Source organism: Diuraphis noxia, unplaced genomic scaffold, assembly GCF_037042655.1.
Source record: "Diuraphis noxia isolate RWA-SAM2 unplaced genomic scaffold, SU_Dnox_SAM2 contig0001, whole genome shotgun sequence".
Taxonomy (NCBI): Eukaryota; Metazoa; Arthropoda; class Insecta; order Hemiptera; family Aphididae; genus Diuraphis; species Diuraphis noxia.
The window spans coordinates 27,776,853-27,801,094 of record NW_028301711.1 but is presented as its reverse complement, the minus strand read 5'-3'; the positions used below and the strand labels follow the sequence as shown (position 1 = coordinate 27,801,094).

General features: G+C 28.5%; 2 protein-coding genes and 1 long non-coding RNA gene across 4 annotated transcripts; 1 reads left to right on the top strand and 2 right to left on the bottom strand.

Annotated features, from left to right (window-relative positions):
* Window positions 1–337: 337 nt before the first annotated feature.
* LOC107166497 (uncharacterized) lies at window positions 338–23,276 on the bottom strand. The gene is made up of 3 exons (XR_016189610.1): window positions 22,547–23,276; window positions 1,229–1,412; window positions 338–1,154 (listed from the first exon to the last, which is right to left on the bottom strand). It is a non-coding gene; the product is annotated as an uncharacterized LOC107166497 (long non-coding RNA).
* LOC149060506 (52 kDa repressor of the inhibitor of the protein kinase-like) lies at window positions 4,865–6,488 on the bottom strand. The gene is made up of 2 exons (XM_089216008.1): window positions 6,314–6,488; window positions 4,865–6,242 (listed from the first exon to the last, which is right to left on the bottom strand). The coding sequence occupies exons 1-2, from the start codon at window positions 6,371–6,373 to the stop codon at window positions 5,061–5,063; spliced, it is 1,242 nt and encodes a 413-aa protein (XP_089072134.1). The 5' UTR covers window positions 6,374–6,488; the 3' UTR covers window positions 4,865–5,060.
* LOC149060505 (uncharacterized) lies at window positions 9,255–19,961 on the top strand. 2 transcript variants are annotated; one of them, XM_089216832.1, is made up of 3 exons: window positions 9,255–10,831; window positions 10,901–10,976; window positions 19,879–19,961. In XM_089216832.1, the coding sequence occupies exons 1-2, from the start codon at window positions 9,337–9,339 to the stop codon at window positions 10,915–10,917; spliced, it is 1,512 nt and encodes a 503-aa protein (XP_089072958.1). In that variant the 5' UTR covers window positions 9,255–9,336; the 3' UTR covers window positions 10,918–10,976; window positions 19,879–19,961. The 2 variants fall into 2 exon arrangements, with proteins under 2 accessions (XP_089072958.1, XP_089072957.1); XM_089216831.1 differs by having other exon boundaries at window positions 9,255–10,976.
* Window positions 23,277–24,242: the final 966 nt, after the last annotated feature.

Here is a 24,242-nt window from a genome sequence, read left to right as displayed (position 1 = left end):
GTTGGATAATTGCTTCAGTGTTTATTTATATGTCGCTTAAAACGCTTGACATCATAATATCACACCGTCTGCCGGGCTGTATCTAAAATACACGCGTTGCATTTATTTCGCTCGATTAAAATAACTATAGAGAAAAATTGATTTAAGGTATAAGTTACTAAAGTATATTTATAAAAAGTTTATAAATTTATTTATTTATTTGTATAAACGCCAAACGGCTTTTTACATATAGCAATAACGATATTACATAAATTAACGTAAGATAAGAATAATATACATAAATGATAATGATAACAATATACTTAGGAATAAGAATAATTATAATTATAATAAGAAAATTACACACGTTAAGTAAATACAAAATTTAAGGCCAAATTCAAAATTATTATTATTTAAACTGCGCATATAGCTCTAACCAAAAGATCATTCGATAAAAAGTTTGAACGGGAAGTTGGGATGTGAAAGGAATCGATTGATCTAGTATTGGCGGTAGGAACTCTAAGGCTAATACGCTTAAGGAGACTCGGAGTATAAATTTTACCCTGGATTAATTTTAAAAGGAAGATACGATCTGCAATTAGTCGCCTGTCCTCGAGGGGGGAGGAGATTAAGCGCGTCCATGACAGGTTGGTATGAATGTTGGTGGTGTTTAATTTTTAATAAGAAGCCTGTATAGCTAAGGAAGCGATTCTGAACTCGTTCAATAAGTTTTGTTTCTGTTTTAAGATAAGGATTCCAAATGGCTGACCCATAGTCGAGAATTGAATGTATAAGAGCAGAATAAAGGGTTATAAATTTATAATACAAGGTGCTGAGTTGAAGTGTTTAGTGTGACGGCGTATGAATCCTAGAAGACGTAAGGCTTTACAAGTTATATAATCAATATGAGGTCTGAAGGAAAGTGAGGAAGTATATATTATACCTAGATCCTTTACTTCAGATACTCGAGTTAGGGGTGAGTCATTATAGGTATATACGTGATCCACACGAATCTGTGATCTGGTGAATGATATGATCTTACACTTATAGCCTGACACTAGTTAATAAAATTATTGAATGATGATTGAAGGACGTCACAATCAGTACTGGAAGATATCCTGGAGAACAGCTTAACATCATCAGCAAAAAGAAGTAAACGGACCGACGGAACATTGCTAAATATTGAATTAACAAAAATATTAAATAGTAATGGCGATAAATGTCCACCTTGCGGAACGCCAAAAGAAACCTTAAATTTACTTGATGAGATATTGAACAACTTAACATATTGCCATCTATCCACTAGGTATGAGCGAATCCATGATAAAAGAGGAAAACCAATTCCCAGTTTATCCAGGGTGTAGATAAGAGAGTTATGATCAACTGAATCAAACGTTCTCACGATGGCATCACTCCTGCATAGTATATTTTTTCTGTTCATACACATTAACAATTTACATATTAAATAAGTTATTATTTTCATTACAAAATTCTATATAATAGTAATTGATTGATAAACTAAAAACATTCAATTACAACATAAATTCAATAATGTTCCATCTAAATTTACACTATTTTGATAAAATTACCGTTAACACATTTTATTATTATTTTATTTGTTATCTATCTGTTCTACCTTATGGTGCCATGATGCACTATGCAGTATGCACACTAATTTATAAATAATTATAGATATAATATAATTCTTTCCAAAAATGATACTGTATATTTTAATAACATTTCATTTTTTGAAACAGTAGATTTTATCCCCAAAATTATGGTATAAAGAAGGGTTCACAACTCACCGTGTTGTTACCTACAAGTTGATTATATTTAACTCTACACGACATGACAAGTTATCCCCCTTAACTTGTAAAATAACAAATGCACTACCAACATAGATTACTACAATAATAATGTCCTAAAAGGGTACCCTATAGTTTTTTTTTTTTAAGTATCAATATATTTAGATACTTTTATTATAAAATCCTTACTAACTAATAACTACACTAATTAACTTTATTTTTATATAATATCAATATTTAATAGTAAAATAATATTTAATTACAAATTATTCTTTATTTAAAAGTAACATCATAATCTTTGTATTGTATACCATACGGCATACACGGATAAAATTAATAAGATTTATAATGTGTTTAGTTTGATATTAATTGAATTAGTATTTATCAAACTTTTAATTCTATTATTTGAAATTTTATTGTAATATTGAACCAATAATAAAAAATAAACTTTATTTTTGATAAGCATTAACTAGTATTACAATAACTTAGATTTTATAAATATGCATTTGAAATATCAAAAATACAGTATTACAAACTATTTAACAAATAAAAAAAATCTAATTAAAACAATCAATTGATCAATACATATTAATAGTAGATTATATGATAGGTATATTGTATACTGGATGTAATATATTACCTTCTAATACAATTTTAATTTCTCAACTATATTGAAATGTTAAAAAAAATGTAATAAAAATAACTAAATAATAATAATAATAATAATTATTATTACTATTGTCTTCTCGCTGGCTTGGTATACACCTATAGGCTATAGACTATAGAGCTACATAAAATATATAATATATTTAAATATATGAGCATCTTTAAATATTTAAGTATCTATCTTTAAATTAGTGGTTCTCAAACAGTGGTACACAGTAAGCTATAGGAATAAATGATGGTGGTACGCATAAAGTTGTATGGTGGAAGAATGGAAAATTGATGAATTAATATTTTTACTAAATGTTTAATTTATTGTTTATAACAGATCTAATATTGTTTTCAAGCCTGGACATGAGCCCACCGCCAACGAGTTCAAAAGGTAAAGTTCTTAAATTTTTTAATTTAATTGACATAAAATAATTGTTCAACTTATTGTAATTGATAAACTTAATAAATAATGAATTATTTTTATTTAAATTCAAGTCACATTAATGTATAAATAATTAAATAATAAATATAATAAAATTATATAAATGATTATAATACTACATAATATACATTTACTAGAAAAGGAAATTTAAAATATAGCTAAATTTAATTATTGATCATTAATCAGAATTCTTCAAGCAAAATAGCTTAATTAAATAAATACAGGTATATTAAACCTATTATATTATAATTTATATAAAGGTATACCATACGGACATATTGTAACAATAATTAATAAATACTAATAACCAAGGACCAAGGTTGGGCAAGTTAACTAATTATTATAACTCGTTAACTTAAGTCAATGCAGAAAAATATAAGTTTTTAAAAGTTAAAAATTTCTTTTCTTTTTTCATATAAAATAAATTATCATACATTTTTATTAAAACTTAACAAATACCATACTATAGTGGAAAAGTCTTACTATTTTTAATAAACATTATATGTAATTGTATTGATTAATAATAATTACAGACTACAGTAGGTACTATTAGTAAGTAATAAATACATAATTACATACTTTAATCAATTATAAAATCAAACAAACAAGTAAATTATTTCAATGTATTATTTTTAACTTATAAATTTTCCAAAATGATACCTAAACTTAAAAAAATAAATTTGTCGGTACCCACTAAGCTTGTAAATTTTAATTATTAAATTTGTATTTGGGTTCAATAAAATAAATTACATACATAAATATTGGATACAAATAAATTTATATTCTTAATACCTCTATTGAAATTTCAAATATAGAAATAATTCAAAACACTCACATACTAAAACATAAATAATATTTGGTTATTCCCACAATCATAATTTATGTATACCAATACATATTATAAATAAGTCGTAAAAATCAAAATACAATTTTAAATCTATGAAATTTATACTAGGAAAAAAAATTAACTCGGTAAGTTAGAAGTTACTTATGAAAACAAAAGTAACTAGTGAAGTAACTTAGTTAAAAGTAACTTAACTTTAACTTTTTAACTCGTTAATGCCAGCCTTGCTAATAACTAATAAGTTATAATATAATTATAAACAAACAAGTAAATTATTTCAATGTATTATTTTTAACTTATAAATTTTCCAAAATGATACCTAAACTTAAAAAAATAAATTTGTCGGTACCCACTAAGCTTGTAAATTTTAATTATTAAATTTGTATTTGGGTTTAATAAAATAAATTACATACATAAATATTGGATACAAATAAATTTATATTCTTAATACCTCTATTGAAATTTCAAATATAGAAATAATTCAAAACACTCACATACTAAAATATAAATAATATTTGGTTATTCCCACAATCATAATTTATGTATACCAATACATATTATAAATAAGTCGTAAAAATCAAAATACAATTTTAAATCTATGAAATTTATACTAGGAAAAAAAAATTAACTCGGTAAGTTAGAAGTTACTTATGAAAATCAAAAGTAACTAGTGAAGTAACTTAGTTAAAAGTAACTTAACTTTAACTTTTTAACTCGTTAATGCCAGCCTTGCTAATAACTAATAAGCAGGGCTGTGAATTTCATGCACTTGCATGTTTTTTTTGCTACATTGTATAAGAAAATGGATTTAATCAAAATTTGTTTTGCGTTATTTATAAATTAAATACGAAATCTTATTTTGCATATTTTTGCATATTTAACCGGTAAGGGCATATAAATGCATGATTTCGCGAGTTCCTCTTGTTTTTGCTTTTTTCTCATTTGAATAATATGTTTTTCTCATTAATTTGTAAAATTTCTTGAATTTGGACGATACAATTTTACCGTTGTAATTTTATCGCGGTGGTAATAATAACAGGAACATGTGTTAAACCCGGTCTAGAGTGGCATGCAATTATCTCCTGTTATTATCGCAGGTCTATATCTGTGGTCAAAAGTCTAACTTGAAATATCTTCAGGGCCGGCGTGAATGAATAACAAGTGGGGGGGTGTGATATGGTAAATTTGCCGACTTAAAAAAAAAAATAATAATTAAAATTTGTTAAAATGTTGTCATGTACTCATGTATTTATCAAATTACTTGCATTCAAAATATAAAATATGGTAGGTTATACAATACACATAGATTATAATATTTCTATAAGATATTTAATTTTTACATAATTATTCTTCTTTCTTTCAAAAGTGACCATTTATCAACAAGCATTGTTATATTAACATTATCCAAAATATCTTTGTTTGAGTTCAGCAGCATTAAATTTTGTAGGCGATCATTAGACGTAGTAGATCTTAAATAGTTCTTCACCATTTTTAATTTACTAAATGCCCGTTCATTAGATGCAGTACTAATGGGAGCTGTAAACACCAACCGTAGCATCATGTTCACATTTGGTAAAAGGTGTTTAAAAGATTCTGAGGTTTTTAATATTTCTAATAAATTTAACATACCCTTACAATGATGAACTAGTATTAAAAACTCGGAAAAAATTCCATCATAGTCTGTTAATTTGGATGCAGAACTTCCTGGAGGAAATAGTTCAATAATTTTTTTGAAATTGTCTGCAATATAATTGGGTTGTAAAGGTGTCGAAAATACTTTGAAAAGAGGTTCGATAGTAGTCATACATTTCTTTAAATGCTCTGAAGATAATGTTATTAATGTGTCTAGAACTCTTTTGAATTCTGATCTATAAAATGTTTTCATATCAAAGTTTGTTTGTGTAATTGGATTTGAATCTAATCTATTGGGTTTCAATCGTCTTCTATGAACTCGATTAAAATCGTAATTAGGATCAATCCCTAATTTACAAGCAAATTGTATTGAACTTTCTACAAGGTTATTCATACCTATATCGTCGTTATTAATGTCTTTTAAAATTTCAATAGTATTATTTAATAACATTAATGCATCAATTACATTTAGTTCTATCGCTTCAAGTTTTTCTGTTAAAATTTTCATTTTATACATAATGTTCTTCATAAAATACATAGCAACAATAAAATCAAATGATAACATTTTTTTTGAAAGTCCAAAAGCTTGTGTTCTTGTTTTTTTATCCATTTTCTGAGCAGAAGACATTACTTGAAGTGCTTCTAAAATTATCTCATAAGATATCCATACAGCTTTTATTGACCCCGCTCGGGCAGTCCACCTGGTTTTTGAAAGGTTCCGTAAATGTAAAGAATTTTCTATCTCGGTTAACTTGGAGTGTAAATGGGCGTATCTTTTAGTACTCGATGAAAAAAAAACATACAATTCCTCAAGATTAGAAAATAAGTCCCCAATCATTGAACTTGCATCACAACTATGTTCCAAGAAAGTATTTATTCGATGGGCCTGACAAGGAATAAAATAAATTATATGACCAACAAGATCAGATAGTTTCTGCTGGGTTCCGTTTATCTTACCAGACATGCTACTTGCAAAGTCATAAGACTGAAAAGCAATATTTTCACATGGTAGACCATTTTTTTGTATTATTTCTTTAATGTTCTCAGCGATTCCCAGACCAGTTTTATCAAAAGCTTCACACACTGCTACTAATCTTTCAGAAACTTCTCCACAAGGATCTACGTACCGTAAACAAATTGATAATTGATCTTGATGTGAAACATCTGGGGTTGTATCAGCCATCACGGAAAAAAAATCAGATTTTTTAACTTCTTCAATAATTGTGTTCTTTGTTTCATCTGCTAGTAAGTCAATAAATTCATTTTGGGAATCATGGCTAAGATAAGTCACATTGTGTTTTCTAAATTTTTTATCATCAAGCCATCTTTTCATAGCTGGATTATGCCTCGATATTAACAGAACCAATTGATTAAAATTTCCGTTCTCCTCATTCATATCACCGCGGAACGCAAGTCCTTGGCGTGCAAGGGTACGGGCAATATCTAACAATATAGTAATCACTTCTTTATGAAAATGTATTTTATGTTCTACTTCAATTGCTTGTTGTCTATTTACCTTGTTAAGAATGCAGTCAATATGGTTTGAGGAAGTTAAAAAATTTCTAAAATCAATCAATGCTGAGTTGTGTGATTTTGAAGAAAAATGTAGAGCCAGTTTTCCTTGTTTATTTTTTCCCCTCCCCTTCATTTGATGCCAATTTCGAACACCACTTACAACCCATGCTGGATCGGCAAAACTTCTATTAGGGCCATTAGGAAATAGAGAACAAATAAAACAAAATGCTGCATCTTTTTGTATACTATATTCCAAGTGAGGAAATTCATTGAACCATAATGAGGTAAATTGGCTTTGTTTTTCTGTAGGAATATTTAAGTTTTTTGGATATTTGGCCAATTTAGGTTGATATGGCCCAAGACTCAAAAGATACTTTCTCTGAGATGATGATTTTACTATTTCTCTCTTTCCAGGATCATGTTCTGGAAAACTATCCAAAATATTTCCAGATTCAACAGTTTCATTAGGTATTAAAGAGCTTAAAACTTGTTCAGTTGTTATTAAATATTGTTTAGATTCAATTTCAATAGAAGTTATGATATGTGAAGTCTCAATTAAAAATGATATTGGGTTTGGTGAAGATTCACTTTTAATTGTGGTTAAAAGTCTACTACATTGTTGAAAACGGTTAACTAGTGATTCAAGCATACCAGCACATACAACCCAATCATTATGACTAGTTGTACTAATACATTCAATACCTGTTGAAATATAATACATAAATATAAATATAACATACTTAATCAAAAACTAATCCACGAGCACAAATATTTTGTACTGATTTAGAGATAGATTTTAGTTTAATATAATAGTACATTTTGCAAAATGTAGGTATCTAAAAATTAATTAATTATAAATAATACTTATAATAAATATTATCAATAATAAAAATAAAAATTATACAACTCAGTATTCACCTTGTTGGCAGACATCAGATTCAATTATTTTACCATTTTCTTCATATTTTAGTTCATCTATAATATTATCTGGTATAAAATACATAAGTATTATATTTACAGAGATTTACAGTTATATCATGATAAATAATTAATAAGATATATTTTAACATACCTTTTTCTGGTTCTTCAGTTATAGATTCCATGCATTTTCCTAGTTCAACTAGTTCAATGTTTTGTTTATCTATTAACAATTAGTATATTTTGAAATAATATAATTAATAAGATATGTTTTAACATACCTTTTTCTGGTTCTTCAGTTCTAGATTCCATGCATTTTCCTAGTTCAACTAGTTCAATGTCTTGTTTATCTATTAACAATTAGTATATTTTGAAATAATATAATTTGATTTTTGTAAAAAACCAACGTGTAAATAATCTAATTTACTTGTAATATTTGGTATATCTGAAGATATCAGTTGTACAGGTACAGTTTCCAAAGATAGGGTAGAAAAATGGCCTTTGTCCTACATATTAAAAACAGAAATTTAAAATTCAGAAAAAATCTTAATTTATTATATTATATTATACACAAAGTTTAAATTATTTTATAATAAATAATAATAAATAAACTAATAAATAAATATACTTAAATATCTGAAGGTTTTAAATTCTAAAGCTAAAACAAATCATACCTCCTCATTATTTGTTGATAGCTGTACACTTTTCCTTTTACACAGTGCAGATGCTGCTATAAATGGATTGTCAGGAGCGCCAAAATGTTTCACGTTTATTCTGTTACCACCGTGTACATTTAATTCATGTTTTCTTCTATAATCGTCGTCGAATGTGCTACCACAGGTTAAGCATTCGAGTTTTGTCCTTTTTCTCTTTTTACTCGTATTCATTTTTAACAAAATTGAAAATACCAACAATATAACACAATAACAACACAACAGGAGTCGATAGAATAAATTTCAATTTATAAAATGAAAACGATAACGTCGATAACAACATTTTGATGTGTATTGTAAAATACTAAATAGGAAAATACAACCAATGCTATTAATAATCTATTTATATCCGCAATACTGATGATAATAAATAAACTGATTGCACTGTTGTAGTTTCAGCCGTTTCAGGGTGCCTCAAAATATGACATAAGCAAAAAATAATCTACCAGACCTGTGACTCATCAAAATTGTGAAACCATAATAATTAATAATAATATTTAAAATTCACAATTTTTTTTTTGTGTATCAATAATCAATAATAAATAAGTAGGTACTTTTTCTACTTTTTACCTTTATTTTTAAATTTGCCGACTTCTTATACAAATAATAATTTGCCGACTAATTAACATAAAAATACCAAGTAGGGGGGTGTGACACCCCCCCACACCCACCATTAACGCCGGCCCTGAATATCTTTAATCTTAATCTATTATATTATGGTAGACAAACCGACGCGCGATAGTGTTGTCGTCGTCTCGTGAGTGGTAATACGTTGTTTGTAATATTTTCGTTTAAATTTTCTATTAGTTAACACTTAACAAGCATAATTTTAAAATGCCAAAAGAAAAAAAGACGACATCCAGTCGTTTACAAAGTTATGTTACTGAATTTGGAACAGAAATATTTTCAACAGATAACAAAATTTTATTTTGCAAAGTATGTAATACGAAAGTTTCAAGTGAAAAACGTTTTTCTATAACTCAGCATATCGCAGCCGAAAAACATCGTAAATCTGTTAAACGCGCTGAAGAAAAAAAGGATAAATCTCAACAGCTTTTATTTCAAAATTCTTCAACAAAATCGTCATTCAAAACTGATTTATGTAAAGCTATGTTGAGTGCTAATATACCTTTCAATAAACTGAGCAATCCACATTTCAAAATCTTTTTAGAGAAATATACATCGGAAGTTATACCAGATCAATCAACTTTACGAAAATCATATGTCGATAATTGTTACCAGGAAACTATGGGAGAAATAAGAAATAAAGTGGCAGAGAAAAAAATTTGGGTTTCAATTGACGAAACGACGGACGCTGAAGGACGCTATATTGCCTCCGTTATAATCGGAACACTACTCACGGATCGGCCAGGTGAAATTTTTTTATTAAATGTCGAGCAATTAGAAAAGGCTAACCACAATACTATATGCACACTATTTGAAGATTCGCTTTGTTTACTTTGGCCTGGTGGCATACATCGTAACGACGTATTATTATTTTTGAGTGACGCCGCGCCCTATATGGTGAAGGCAGGAGATACGTTGAAAGTGTTGTACACAAAAATGGTCCATTTAACATGCACAGCACATGGATTAAATAGAGTTGCCGAATATATCCGTATTCAATATCCCAAAGTAGATAAACTGGTTGCTAATGTTAAAAAAGTATTTAAAAAGGCACCATCTCGTATTATAAAATTTAAGACTGATGCGCCTAATATACCTCTACCCCCCGAACCAATTCTGACACGATGGGGAACATGGATTTCCGCTTCAATATATTATTGTGAAAACTTCCAAATTGTAAAAAATATTGTTGAAAGTTTTGATGAAGATGATGCGCTTTCAATTAGAAATGCTCAAAAATATTTTAAAGCACCACAGATTAAAGGTAACTTAGCATTTATAAAATCAAACTTTGAGTGCCTTCCTACGGCTATAACACGTCTTCAAAAACAAGGCATGGCATTAATAGAAGCGATACAGATTATTGAAGATGTTTCAGCCAAATTCAATAATTTAAAAAGCCAGACCGGAATCAAAATTAACGAGAAATTACAGACAGTTCTAACTAAAAATAAAGGGTTTCAAATTGTTTGCAATATTTCAAAAATATTAAACGGAGAAGAAGAAAACGTTGGTTGTTTAGATATACCTGAAAACTTAACAAGTAGTGACATGGGATATTTCAAGTATGCCCCTACCACGTCAGCTGATGTAGAGCGTTCATTTTCTGTGTACAAAAACCTCTTGGCGCCAAATAGGAGATCATTCAAGTTTGAAAATATAAAGAAATCGCTGATTGTACAATGCAATACTTATTTTACAGGTAAACAAATAAATTGTTTAAATATCTATAAAACAATGTGTTCTATCTATATTTAATGTTTTTTTTCAGGCGTCGAAGAACAATAGAACATTGAAGCATTTATTATTATTATTACAAGTCCATTTTTCAAGTCATTTTATAATTAGTAATTACAATATTTATTTAAATAAAACGTTTTTTCATCCAGTATATGTGAGTATAATTTTTTTTTTCATATTTTGCATATTTTTAAATTTTATAATTTATAGTGCATATTTTAAAGCATATTTCACTTGTTTTTAGTGCATAAATGCATGCATATTCAAGACTTTTTTAGTGCATGAAATTCACAGCCCTGCTAATAAGTTATATTATATTTTAATAGATACAAATCAGTAATCACAAATGTACAATTTTCAAGGATACGTTATAATTTGTTATGTTTTCGCCATAAATAAGTTATTACTGTATTAAATTTGTAAATGAAAACCAATTGGTTTATGCTCATATAGTCATATGTAAACATTTCGACATAAGTTGAACTATTTATAGTCATATGCAATTTTCGATCATTATTAGTTTTTTTTTTAAAATTAATATCGTTAAATATTTATTTGTGGGGTAGAAAAGCTTGAAAATGTAATACTATAGGTGTCTATAAACTCCTAACATATTGTTACAATAGCAATTGAAAAATAAAAGAAATATATAGGTAGTCACAACTTTTTTTATAAGCATTCAAAGTTTGAATTTTGACAACATACGTAAAAATCACGAAAATTTGCAAATTATTTCATATTAGAAATTCATAAAAATATGTCTTTTCAAATCCAATATTTGAAATTTTTAATCATATATAATATATCTTAGACAGACAAACTGTCTCCGCTCAGAATCGTTTTTCGTATACAATTATGATATACCTATATTTTTTTTCGTATGGCGCTTTGTCCGGGAGTAGGCAGGAAGGCCTAGTTCAGATGCCTATTGCCTATTTGGAAGAATTTCTATTGGGACACCCGTAGGTTTCTGTCATGCCCCGGAGTGGGGGATGGCGGCACTTGTTCTCCGGATACCGTGACTTGCCCGGAGAAAAATGTCGCTCGAGGATCGAACCCGGTCCGGCTGAGCTAAAGCCGACGCGTTAGACGTTAGACCGCTTGGCCACCTCGCCCCCCATTCAATGATATAGAATCATTGGATTCAAATTTAATGGGTGAATGTAAGTTCTCACACGAGATATAGCAGATAAAAATCACACAAAGGTATGCATACGTAAGTTCCCACACGAAGAAAAATTATACCGAATACACACTTTCTCCCCACTTTATTCAGACTTAGAACTGACAACTTAAACGTATTTGATGTGGTTAAAATTTGTTCGTTTTTGTGTTGCATAAAAAAAGTCTTATCAATATTGAATCTAGTCCAAATATATCATGAAAATTATTATTATAATGTGTAGGTCCACATATTATTTGTAAATAACCTAGGTATAAAATAATAATAGTTGTAATAATATCATTGATTCTAAAATCAATGATAATAGTAATAGAAAATAATTAAATTTTATTTGGCTTATTGCGAAACCACTTTCCTAATTCATTATTTGCAAAATTAAATTCTTGTGCAAACCCTAAGCTTTGAATTTTATGGTACTAAGCTTGGCCCAAATGGAAACGGCATCTCCACATTTGAGCTGTCGGTTAGGTAAATTCAATATATGTTTTTAATGTTTTATCCGGTAAAAAGCAAAACATTACTGGAATATAAATACTGTTTTTTAATCTATGAACTGTATATAGTTCACAGATATCTATATTTTTCTGTGTTACTAGATAGCGAACTCCCGTTATCAGGTGAAGCTCGCCGTCGATGTAACCGCCATTTTCTCGGGGGGGGGGGGGGGGGGGGGGAATATTTCTGCTTTAACCTAGATACAATACAAATATGTGGAATTAGATTTTAAAATATATACTTAATTAATAGGTACTTAAATATGCCTCACTCGTGTGTTGCATTAGATAATTCATGTTATGACAGCATTTTTGAAATACGTTGGAAAAAAAGAAAATCTGAAGAAAAAATATTGAAGATGATGGTGAAGAAATACCAGACGGAAGTCACGGAAGTTTCTTTTGAAAATGATAGTGTTATCATTCTTAAAGACAATATTTTATACTATATTAGTGGATTTATAGTAAGATAGTAAGAGCCATATTTAAGAAAATAGAATGCCTACGTGTACTGAAAGTTTACTAGAAAGAAAAACTACTACAGACCATAATTATAATCATAAAAATAATTCTTATTCGGCTCTAGTTAATAGGGGAGGACTAGTACAGAGTTCAACTGATGTATTAAAAATCGTGAAATTTGTTGAAAATACTCTTATTTCTTATGTGTTTAAAAATTTAAGTTGTTTGGATGATTCTATTCCAGAAACCATAAATTACATTTAGTATCTTTAATTTGTAGGGAATATCTCAAAATACGTCTTCACTATATTGCTAACTCTATAGATAAACAAGTTAGCAAACACCGTGTCTTAACTAAGTTGATTTTATTTAATAACCAATAAATAAATATGTGTAAAACCTTATTAATAATATTTAATTGTTTCATATTCATGAATCTATTGTATCTATTTATTTTGTATTAACATTTTTATATTTGTATTCTATAATAATATTACAATATAGTAAATTTAAAATGTATATCTTCTTATACCTGAATTATAAATTTGAATAATCATTATTACTTGAAATTAATTGAGTATAATATGAATTGATTTGTATATTATGAACTTAATTATTTTATTATATTATTATTATTAATTAACTAATATATTACTTAACTTATTTAATAAGTCCCAATAAGTTGCTATAATATGCATTTATCGATCTATATGTATAATTTATTATTTATATAGTTATGGTTTGAAATTGAATGAGTGTTTAAATTTAAATCTTTTAATAACTTCATGAACATTAAATTAAACGATATCTTTATCGACTTTTTCATACATTAAAATCATTGTTTTGCCCCCCGAAAACATGGCGGATGCGTGATAAGAGTGCGAGCCGAGCTTCACTACAACTGTTAATGTAAAACTTGTCTAGTACCTTAGATCATATACAATGGATGGAGCTATGTTTGTATTTCTCGTATACCGAGCTGTGTCCAATATAACCCCCCCACTCATTTAATTTCAGGGAATAACAAGTTTATGCGCCTGCGTCGTACCGGATCACAATCATATCAATGTCCATTGATAAGAAATAAAGATGAGTCGCAAATTTAAAATTTTACTTTTTATTCGTTAAAACTTAAAGTTCGAGTACTTCGTTAGTTCGGTCTTTGAGTAGTTACGCACTTTAAATATTCACAAATTCAAATATCAATACTTAATCATGCATCGGCGATGTTGTTTTTTTTGTCAGTCCTCAGCATTTAAAGTACCAGGCTTAATATTACACAAGTAAGTTATTGAAATGTAAATAATTAAACATAATAAAACATTATTTTTTATAGATAAATTAGATTGTATAAATAATACACAATATAATATGGTTTATAATAAGATTACACCATTATGCCAAAATGCATACATTATCAATTTCGGGGAGAAGTATACGTCGAAAATTTACAAAATTAATTTTATTTAGAAATCAATAATACCTAGGTACTCATAATACTCATTGCACAATATTATTTTAATTATACTTACTATTTTTTTTTATATAATTACAAACCATATAATATAATGTTGACAATATAATATAATGACTGTATAGATATTATAATTTATTATTAATTATCATATTAATGTAGTTAATTTTTTTTGCATTTGTATCTTATAAGGTTTAAATAACCTTAACTTTAGTGAAAAGCATAATATTCTAAAATTAATAATTAAAATCTGTAAAATTGCCGTCAGACGTTGATTTATACAAATTAAAATAACAATCAAATAATTAAAATATATAACATTATTGTATACATTTTATTTTAAACTATTATTATTTGGCGCCATTGCCCTGATTGGCTTGTTCCTATGCACATGCGCACAAGTAGTTTGTTCCTCAAAACTACAAATTAAGTGGGGGGTTATGTTGGACACGGGAAATTATCAAAGTAGCTCTATCCATTGTATATGATCTAAGTCTAGTACCATATCTAGTTAGTGTATAGATAGATATCTGTGATATAGTTGAGTGACATTTTTATCACAATAATTAAAAGTTCCATCCATGTAAACTATTTCTAGTTTTTTCAAAAATTAAATAGGTATTGGTATCACATGAAAATATAATAATCTCATTTAAATCGTCGTTTTCAAAAATAAAATGTTCACCTCTATTTGTTTTTACATCAATTGAACTCAAAGTATTATGCACTTCTTTTCTTGACTTTGGTATTTTAGGATAACAACTGGTTCTAGCATTTTGTAAATTTCTGGAATTTAGCTTTATATCAGACATAAAAAAATAACCTTTGTTTTCGTGCTGTGTAAGTTCTCGTCTGATAATTTTTGATGGTTTTTCAACAACACAGTCTACTGCTTTTCTTTTACAAGAATTACTTATTTTTTGTCGTATTTACATATCTTCCGCGTATAATCCATCTATACTCTATACCAATGTTTCTCAACCTGGGGAACACGAACTTATTATTTAGGATTGCATATAATTTAAATACTTAAAACACAAAAAATATATTAAAATGTATATATATTCTATGCAACCATATACCATCGTCTTAGGGTACGGGGATGAGGTACCTAAGACATTAGCAAATTTTTTTCTTACATATGAGTATGCACAGGGGTGGACTTGCTAGGGCGGCGAGTGGGCGATCCCCGCTTGGGCAGGTAAAATTTTGGGCTGCTTAAATTATTTTGGGCCGATAAAATTATAACTGAATAAACGTACAAATTGTATACGTAGACAAAGAAATAATAATATTAGTTTAAAATTATATAATAATCGATTTTGTTATGATAATAATATATTATTTAACATAATAATAGTAAAGACTATAATAGTCTGCGCCATAAAAAAATACCGTTGCACAATAATTAGTGCACAACGATCCGAATGATTTGTTGTCGCAAAGTATGTAATTATGTAGTTTTCATATTATTATAAACATTTAAATACTTTTTTATGTGTACATTTAACTTAACATTTGCATTTCTTTACTGAATAAAATAAAAAAATAATAAAATAGTAATTTCTAAATTTTGTGCCGAATTATTTGTTTCCCCGGGGCCAGGGCCGTATTAAGGGACAATGTATGGGGGAGCAAACATAAATATGACGCCCCTAATTCAGTATACGCCTTTTTTTACAAGTAAATAACCAAAAAAAAATTTTCTCGCTACGCTCGAACAAACATTAATACTTACAAAAAACTTTATGCTTACCTAATAATTAGTCATCTACTCTTCCTATTGTCTTATACTATATATTTAAACACATGAACCAGATACAATTTATACATATTAATACATTATTACATATACTACATGTCTACATATCATTATTAATTTCAAACTCATGTCTCTTGGTATCTGGTATATTCTATACCTAGCTATGAATTATTGTAATGATAAACGACCAAGGAAATAGGTATACTATGTTTAAAATTTTAAATATTATATAACAATAACATTACTTATCCTAAAAATTTACAAAGTTCAAAACTTTTGTGATTTCTTGTATAAATATATAGTATAGATACAAAATATGATAGGAAATTAAAATACACAAATAAATACATCATGTCTTTAAATTATTATTATTATTATTGTTTGCTTTATTTAAAGTTTTTCTTGCGAATTTTTACAGATAAAAATGTTTGAATAATATCAGACCACTCTATATTTCTAAGAATATCATTTTCAATACATAATAGCGTCAAGGAAGAAGTTTTGTCTTGTGAAAGTGTTGATCGTAGGTAATTTTTAATTCTTTTAAGGACAGAAAATGATCGCTCACCACTTGCATTAGAACATGGCATACATGCATATATTCTTAAGACAATTAAAACATTTGGAAAAGTTAATGCCAAAGGGGAGTTGGATAGTTTTTGGAATAAACCGTTTATTGTTAAATCTTCTTTTGAAAATATACAATAATACCTATATATACTAATTTAATTTTAGAAATTATTAAAAAACTTTAAAAAGCGTTCCAATTGAGACCAATTGGCAGTATTATATTTATATAATTAAATAATCAGTTACTTTGTAAAAATACAATTGAAACAATAGTTATAAAATATACACTTACCTTTAACTTAAAATAGTTTTCTAATTTCTCCGTTTTTTTGATCAATTGTTCTTCACGTTCTTTTTTTTCTTTAGATATTCGTCTATATTGGGAACCGCTTAACCTTTTACGTTTTAAGTTATTAGGCATTTTAAAAATATTTTGATCGTACGGTTTATTAGTATAACACGTGATTAATAAACGTAACAGTACGTCATCACTATTCACTACACTGACTACACTGTCGTCTGTCGAGATCGTCAACTACTCACTACTCTACTCGTCTATCAAGACTATGATATTATTATTATAACGATAAAAGTTTTAACAATATTGAATATTATAATCGAACAACAAGCTACAGATTTGCAGTATTGCAGTAGTAGGTACAATGGTACATGACAATATCGAATGCGGGTAGCTCCGTGTCCCGGCGGTTATAACATGTCTATATATATATATATATTAACTATTTATTATAACTAAAATAATTAATATTTATTCTACTAAATATTTTTTTTTTATTATATTACAAACAACATTATCGACTTTTTTTTGCCGCCCTTAAATATTTGGACGCCCCTGCCGCCTGGAGCATCTGCTCCTTTTGCCCCCCCCTTGATGCGCCCCTGCCCGGGGCCGATGTTTATTCCCAGTCCACCCCTGAGCATGCACGTGGAGAGTTATAATATTGTAGAGTAACTGCAAATTCCCTAATCTCTTTACCAAAAACATGTTATTTTTCCTATCAATGATTCTTTTACTATTCTTTCCAAGACATCTTAACCCATATAGCCTAAAAGTAATTAAAATTAATTATGTCAAAAATGTCGGGTATTTTTAGGTATACTTAATTTAAATATGAACGAATCGCCCAAACTTCAATAAAAAATCAATGCTCTAAAATCTAACACCAATTATATTTCTTCAACCAATAACACATAATATAAATTAAATAACAATATGTATAAATACATTATTTCATTACTGTGAACAAAATAAATTATTATTGTTTAATTTCATTAATTTACTAATATTAATAGCTATATTTTCAGAAATAATTTTATTAGAATTAGTTGGTTACTAAAATAAAAAAAGTGGGTAAGTGAATGTCGCTCTGCTATACATTAGGGGGTGTGGTGGACCTCTGATTAGGGTAGGTTAAATTTGAATGCAATGATAGGTATCATCATTGTATACGAAAAACGATTCTAAACGGAGATGATTTGTCAGTCTAGGATATATTATATTTAAATATTGTCATATATTCTATTCTATTTTGAAACAAATATTTTATTTTTCAATAAAGATGCATTTTGCATAAGGCATGATTAATCAATTTTTCCAAAAACATTGCATGTAGTTATCACATATACCAATAAAAGTCTATGAGTTATCATAATTCATAATACCTTATGTCCTTATATTATCATAGATATACATATACCTGGTTTGAGGATAAATCGTTATCGTTACGAGATTTCATAAAAATTTAAAACTCAAACGCTCAAAACATTTTTCCTATAATGACGCTTCAAATTTTCTCTATAGCTATTTGAAGCAAAACTTATGGGAAACTTAGTGTTGAATTTTTTAACCTTAGTTATAAACACAAAAATTGTTATGATTTTTCAACTTCAAAATTACTTGCAAATTTTCGCGTTTCGACAGATTTCGTAAAAATTTGAACTATATACACTTAAAAAAAAAAAAAAATTGTGCCAATGTATTCTTATAATTTTTTAATCACTGCAAGAATAACTTATGAGGAACTTTCTATTAAATTTTCAAGTATTTTGATTGGGCCAAAAAAAATTTATCGACACTTCAAAAAAAATTTTTCAGAAAAATTGAAAATTTCAGTTGTCTATAAATATCTCAAAAAAAGGAAAAATATTTTGAAAATTAAATCATGTAAAGAAAATGCCAATCTTAATAACTGGTACAATTTTCAAGTATCTACGACTTATAGTTTTTTAATAATAACAAATATTTAAAATCGTTTGAAGATAAATCGTTATCGTTACGCTATTTCATAAACATTTAAAATTAAAACGCACTTAAAATTTTTCCTATAATGATGCTTTGAGTTTTCTCTATAGCTACTCGAAAAAAAACTTATGGAAAACTTATTGTTGTATTCTTAATCCTTAGTCATAAACACAAAATTTTTTATGATTTTTCAGCTTCAAAATTACTTGCAAATTTTCGCATTTTCGACAGATTTCGTAAAAATTTGAACTATAAACGCTTATACGCCAAAATTCACTACCACCGTTTCCACTCCCAACTCAACTCCAGTACTAATCCTCTCATTAAAGATATGGCTTCACTGCATATCCCAGGCAACCCCCCTCGCAGGCTCAAACGAAATTGGAATCGAGATCTCCTTAAGTGATCTAAATCCGACTATAAGTTCTTAGGCAGGCCCGTCGCAAGAAATTTTCCGCCCTTCGGCAAACGTAATGCCGCCCTTTTCAATCAAAAGCTAAATATATTACAGTATACAATTTTATCACATTATTAATATAATGAATAACATTTTACAAATTTAATTTTAAATTATTGTTGTATTTAATAAATTTTAAAAAGTTACAATATACAATATTGTTATTTCCATAAATTAATAAACGTCTTATACCTATAATGATAAAAATAATAATCTTATAAAGTTATAATATTAATAAAATAGTTAATATAAATATGTACTTCAACTTGAGTTATAATGTTTACAATTCGTAGTACACAGAAGTGTACTAAACTAAAAATTAACTTTCCTTGCTTTTTTTGAAGAAAAGTCTTGAACGATGTCTTCTAAATCCAATTCTTGCGCCAAGTCGGACTCAATGGATAACAATGCTAACCCGGTTAACCTTTCATTACTCATGGTTGATCTGAGGTGGTTTTTAATAAGTTTCGACTTAGAAAAACTCCTCTCAGCTGACGCTACAGTGACCGGAATCGTTAGGACGATTCTCAAACTAATCGTAATATTAGGGTAAATTTCTTGTAATTTTTTATTATAAATAAGCTCAAGATTTTTGTTGGGAGAACTATTTGGTTCGGTAAGTTGACAAAATAATTTTAGTTCTTCAAATAGTTCTATTGCGTCGATGTCAGATGTTTCATTTGCTGATAATAAAATAGCCAAATCTTTGCAATGATTTAATAATGTTTCGTGCTCCCAGTTTTTTAATAAGTTAATATTGTATAAGAATCCAAAATTTAAACAATGGTGGTTTAACAGATCAAATCTTTCTTGTAAAGAATTAATGGCTGTGTCTATTATTGTGTGGAAAAACTCTACTTCAAATTTCTTTTCTGGATTATGAAGAGGCGTTTCATCTCTGTTTTCATAGCTTAAATGTGTTTTTTTTTGTCGTTTACGTACTTGATATTCTTCGGGAAATTGTCCTGGTATTTCTATTAATAGAGCAATTTCTTTTGCAGCTATTTTAACTTTGGAAAACCCATTTTGACGGTATTCTTTTAAAAATTCTACAATACTTGATATACTTTTAAGGGCCATTTGTATATTATAATGTATAGATTGCAATTGTTTACTTATTGGGTTAACAGCACTCAATATATCGTACCAAACAATGACAGAGGATATAAATTTAAAGTCACAGATATTTTTTAAGAGAGCACATGCATCAGATTTTGTCTGCAGACTATGTGAACCAGTTAAATTCAAATCTTCTTTAATGTGAAGCAAAGCATCATACATTTCTCCAAATTGATGCCGTATTGGCCTTATTGCATCAATTCTTGATTCCCAGCGTGTATCACACACTCTTTTTAGTGTTAATTTTGGCAAAAATTGTAGTAAAACTTTCCATCTATCAGTAGACGCTGAAAAAAAAACATAGAGTTTCTGAACTATGCCAAAAAATGAAATTGCATCTACATTGCATTTCGCTGCGTCATTTATAACCAAGTTCAATGAATGGGAATTACAAGGTACATAAAACGCACGAGGATTAATGTTTAATATACGTTTTTGAACACCATTTTGTTTTCCTCTCATATTTGAGCCATTATCGTAGCTCTGAACACGCATGTCGTTATGGTGAGTGATGAATATAAATATATTATATTATAATATATATTATATTATATTATATTATAATATATATTATATATAATATATAATATAATGACCATACTCTGAGTGCGCATAAAAATAAAAATCAGTACACTTATGGCAAATAGAGTATAGTGACTAAAATTGTTTAATAGGTAGCCAACAACTCGATAAAACTGTTATAATTATTGATGTTCAAAATGAGTGCTATTTATTTTAAAACTAATATGATTAACAAATGATTTTATTTTGTTTTTACAGAAGCCGTTAAAGATATGTTTCCCGATGAGTCCATATTATCAATCAAAAGTTATATTAGTGATTGGCTGAAACAAGCCCCTAAAATAAAATGAGATATATATATATATATTTATTTAATATTATAATAAATTAAATATTGTAACAGTATAAATGTTTATCTCATTTAGTTTTTAACTAGTTGATAATGCACTATACATTAAAAAAAATTGCTTATAAATATTAAATATGAAATGTTTATTGTTTCTTGAAATAAACAAAACACAAAGTATTGTTAGAAATCTATAGGCAGATTATGCACAACTGCATTGATCAATTAACATTAGTTATAAGATTTTATCTCTTTGAAGAGTCCAAATAAATATTTAAAATATTCTGTTGACAGGTTTCTAAATGAACTAAATAATATTAATTTAATATAAGTACTAAGTTTGTATGTAAAATATCAATCCTCCTCTAAATATAATATACAAAGCTTACACAAAAAATATTCATTCAATATACTGCATTTATACAAATAATATCCATTGTAAATGTATACAAAAAATATCCATTCTATTCTTAAAAAATATATGATCTTTACATAAAAAAATATCCACTGCATACTCTAAATATATACTAACCTTACACAAAAAAAATATCTATTTTATTTCGAAATATATACTAAATCTATACGAAAAATATCTATCGTATATGCTTAATGTATATGAAACTTACACGCAAAATATCCCAAAAAACGACTTAATACTTACAGAATATACATCAATGTACGATTAACACATACTAAACGTAGTATATTTGTTAAATAGTTATCTTTTGAGCCCAAATTATCCCATAATTATTCAAGCATTTCAATCAATTAGTCTGCTTATCATTACCGTGGTACGTAACGAACAAATTACTCCACGATGACCTCCAAATCAGAACAGTCTACCGTCTACGACACAGCCATCAATTTCTACGAAAGGTTTCATGGGAAACTCCTCATGATCCACAACCACCTCATCTTTCAACTGGCCTCAAGGAGTTCCTGACAGCCCTACAAGACGCCTCAAGCACAATTGGTGCAGGGACCTTCTTAAATTATAAAATAAACCATATTATTTATAAATTTACCTCAAATCACTGTAAAAGGTGATTCGACTGCGAGTTTTCTTTCAAGTCATTCAACTCCTATTGTATTTTACATTATTCTTATTTACATCATATTTACTTATTGCATATAGTGTACAATAAATTGTAAATTCTCAATAAACGCCAAAATACAAAAAAATAAATAAGTTGTTCGAAAACATATGGACGTATAAAGACTAAAACGTCTATATAGTAACCATGGTCCATAAGTGTTACTCCGTTACAGAGTGTACTCTATAATAGTGTACAGTGTGCTTTGTTATAAAACCATTATTTATGATTGTAATAGTTATTACTTATTATCATCATACCTAATCATCATCGATAATTATTTTCAACGCTTAAATTATTGTTGTCTCACAAAGTCACAACGAATCGAGAGAGCACGGTCGGTTCGCGATCGGTGGTTAGCAAAATGAGAACCACTGAGAACCGAATCGCGTTCGGAATGTTCGGATGTCCAATGACAGCTGCGTTCGTAGCGGTGGCGAAGTGCCGCCACTTTTGTTACTATCTGGCATCTGCAACGACTGTAACAGTGTAACCGCCACCGTCACCGCCATCATCACCGAATACCGACTCATTTCCAATTTCCACAGTATCTCGAGTCCTCGACTACCTCGTAAAGTCGTAACGAATAACGACTCAACAGTAAGTTGGTTCGCCGGCATTGGACGTTGATGTCACGCAATAAACTGATTACTAACACCACTGTAGCTCTGCGACCAGCCGGAGCCGAGCCGCGTTCGGTATGGTACTGTGGTGTGCAGCGTACCGGCTTTGTTATGGACAGGTTCGTGATTCGCCTTTAATCTCTCAACTTCAATGTTATCCTTCCTTGCCGGTACTGCTTTTCTGTCGACCTTACCGCTTAAGTATTTACCATGTTCTCAGTTTCCGTCAACTCCGAACCGACAGTGATCGTTTTCCGTTAGTTATGTGTCATCGGTCGGCATAAGATTTATAATAATAACAATTAATTATACGACGCACAATAATATTCTATTTTATTATTCTCATCGTCTATTGAAACCGGTGTCGATTTCGCGTCTTGTGAAAACACGTGTTTATGCTCGTTTTGTTTATTTTATCTGTAAGTTATGTAAGGTTAGTTGTTGGTCTATCCTCGTTTTTGACGGAGATTGGCAAGAAATTATTAATTTGGTGCCAGTGATTTCAGTAGAGACTACAGAGTCTAGTAGTGAATACTGGAGACGTTGAACAAAGACTACGTGTCTACGTCCAGATCAAGGCGATAGTTGTTCGTCATGCGTAGTATCTGGATTGGTTATTTTCCTACTGAATGTTCCATATCTTTAGTACAACTCCAAGCAAGTGAAAGCCGTGTATTGCTTCAGAATTCAGTGTATGCATTAGTTTAATAATTCATCGTTGTGATATTTTGCATGTCGTTTGAACACTTTAAACAGTGGCTTGTGGTAAGTTAAGAATGCATACCATTAATGTTTCCATTTCTTACTGCCTCCTGTTTTATTATTTATAATGTCTTTAACTGGTATTTTTCTTTCATAGGTACCTATGATATCTTAAGCTGTATAGAGGCATATATCAATTGACACTTATCATTGATTATAAATTCAAAATCAATCATGTGTTTGTCATTAATATTATCGTAAACAAAAATTCACTATTGAGATCTACTGTCTTCAACAATTTG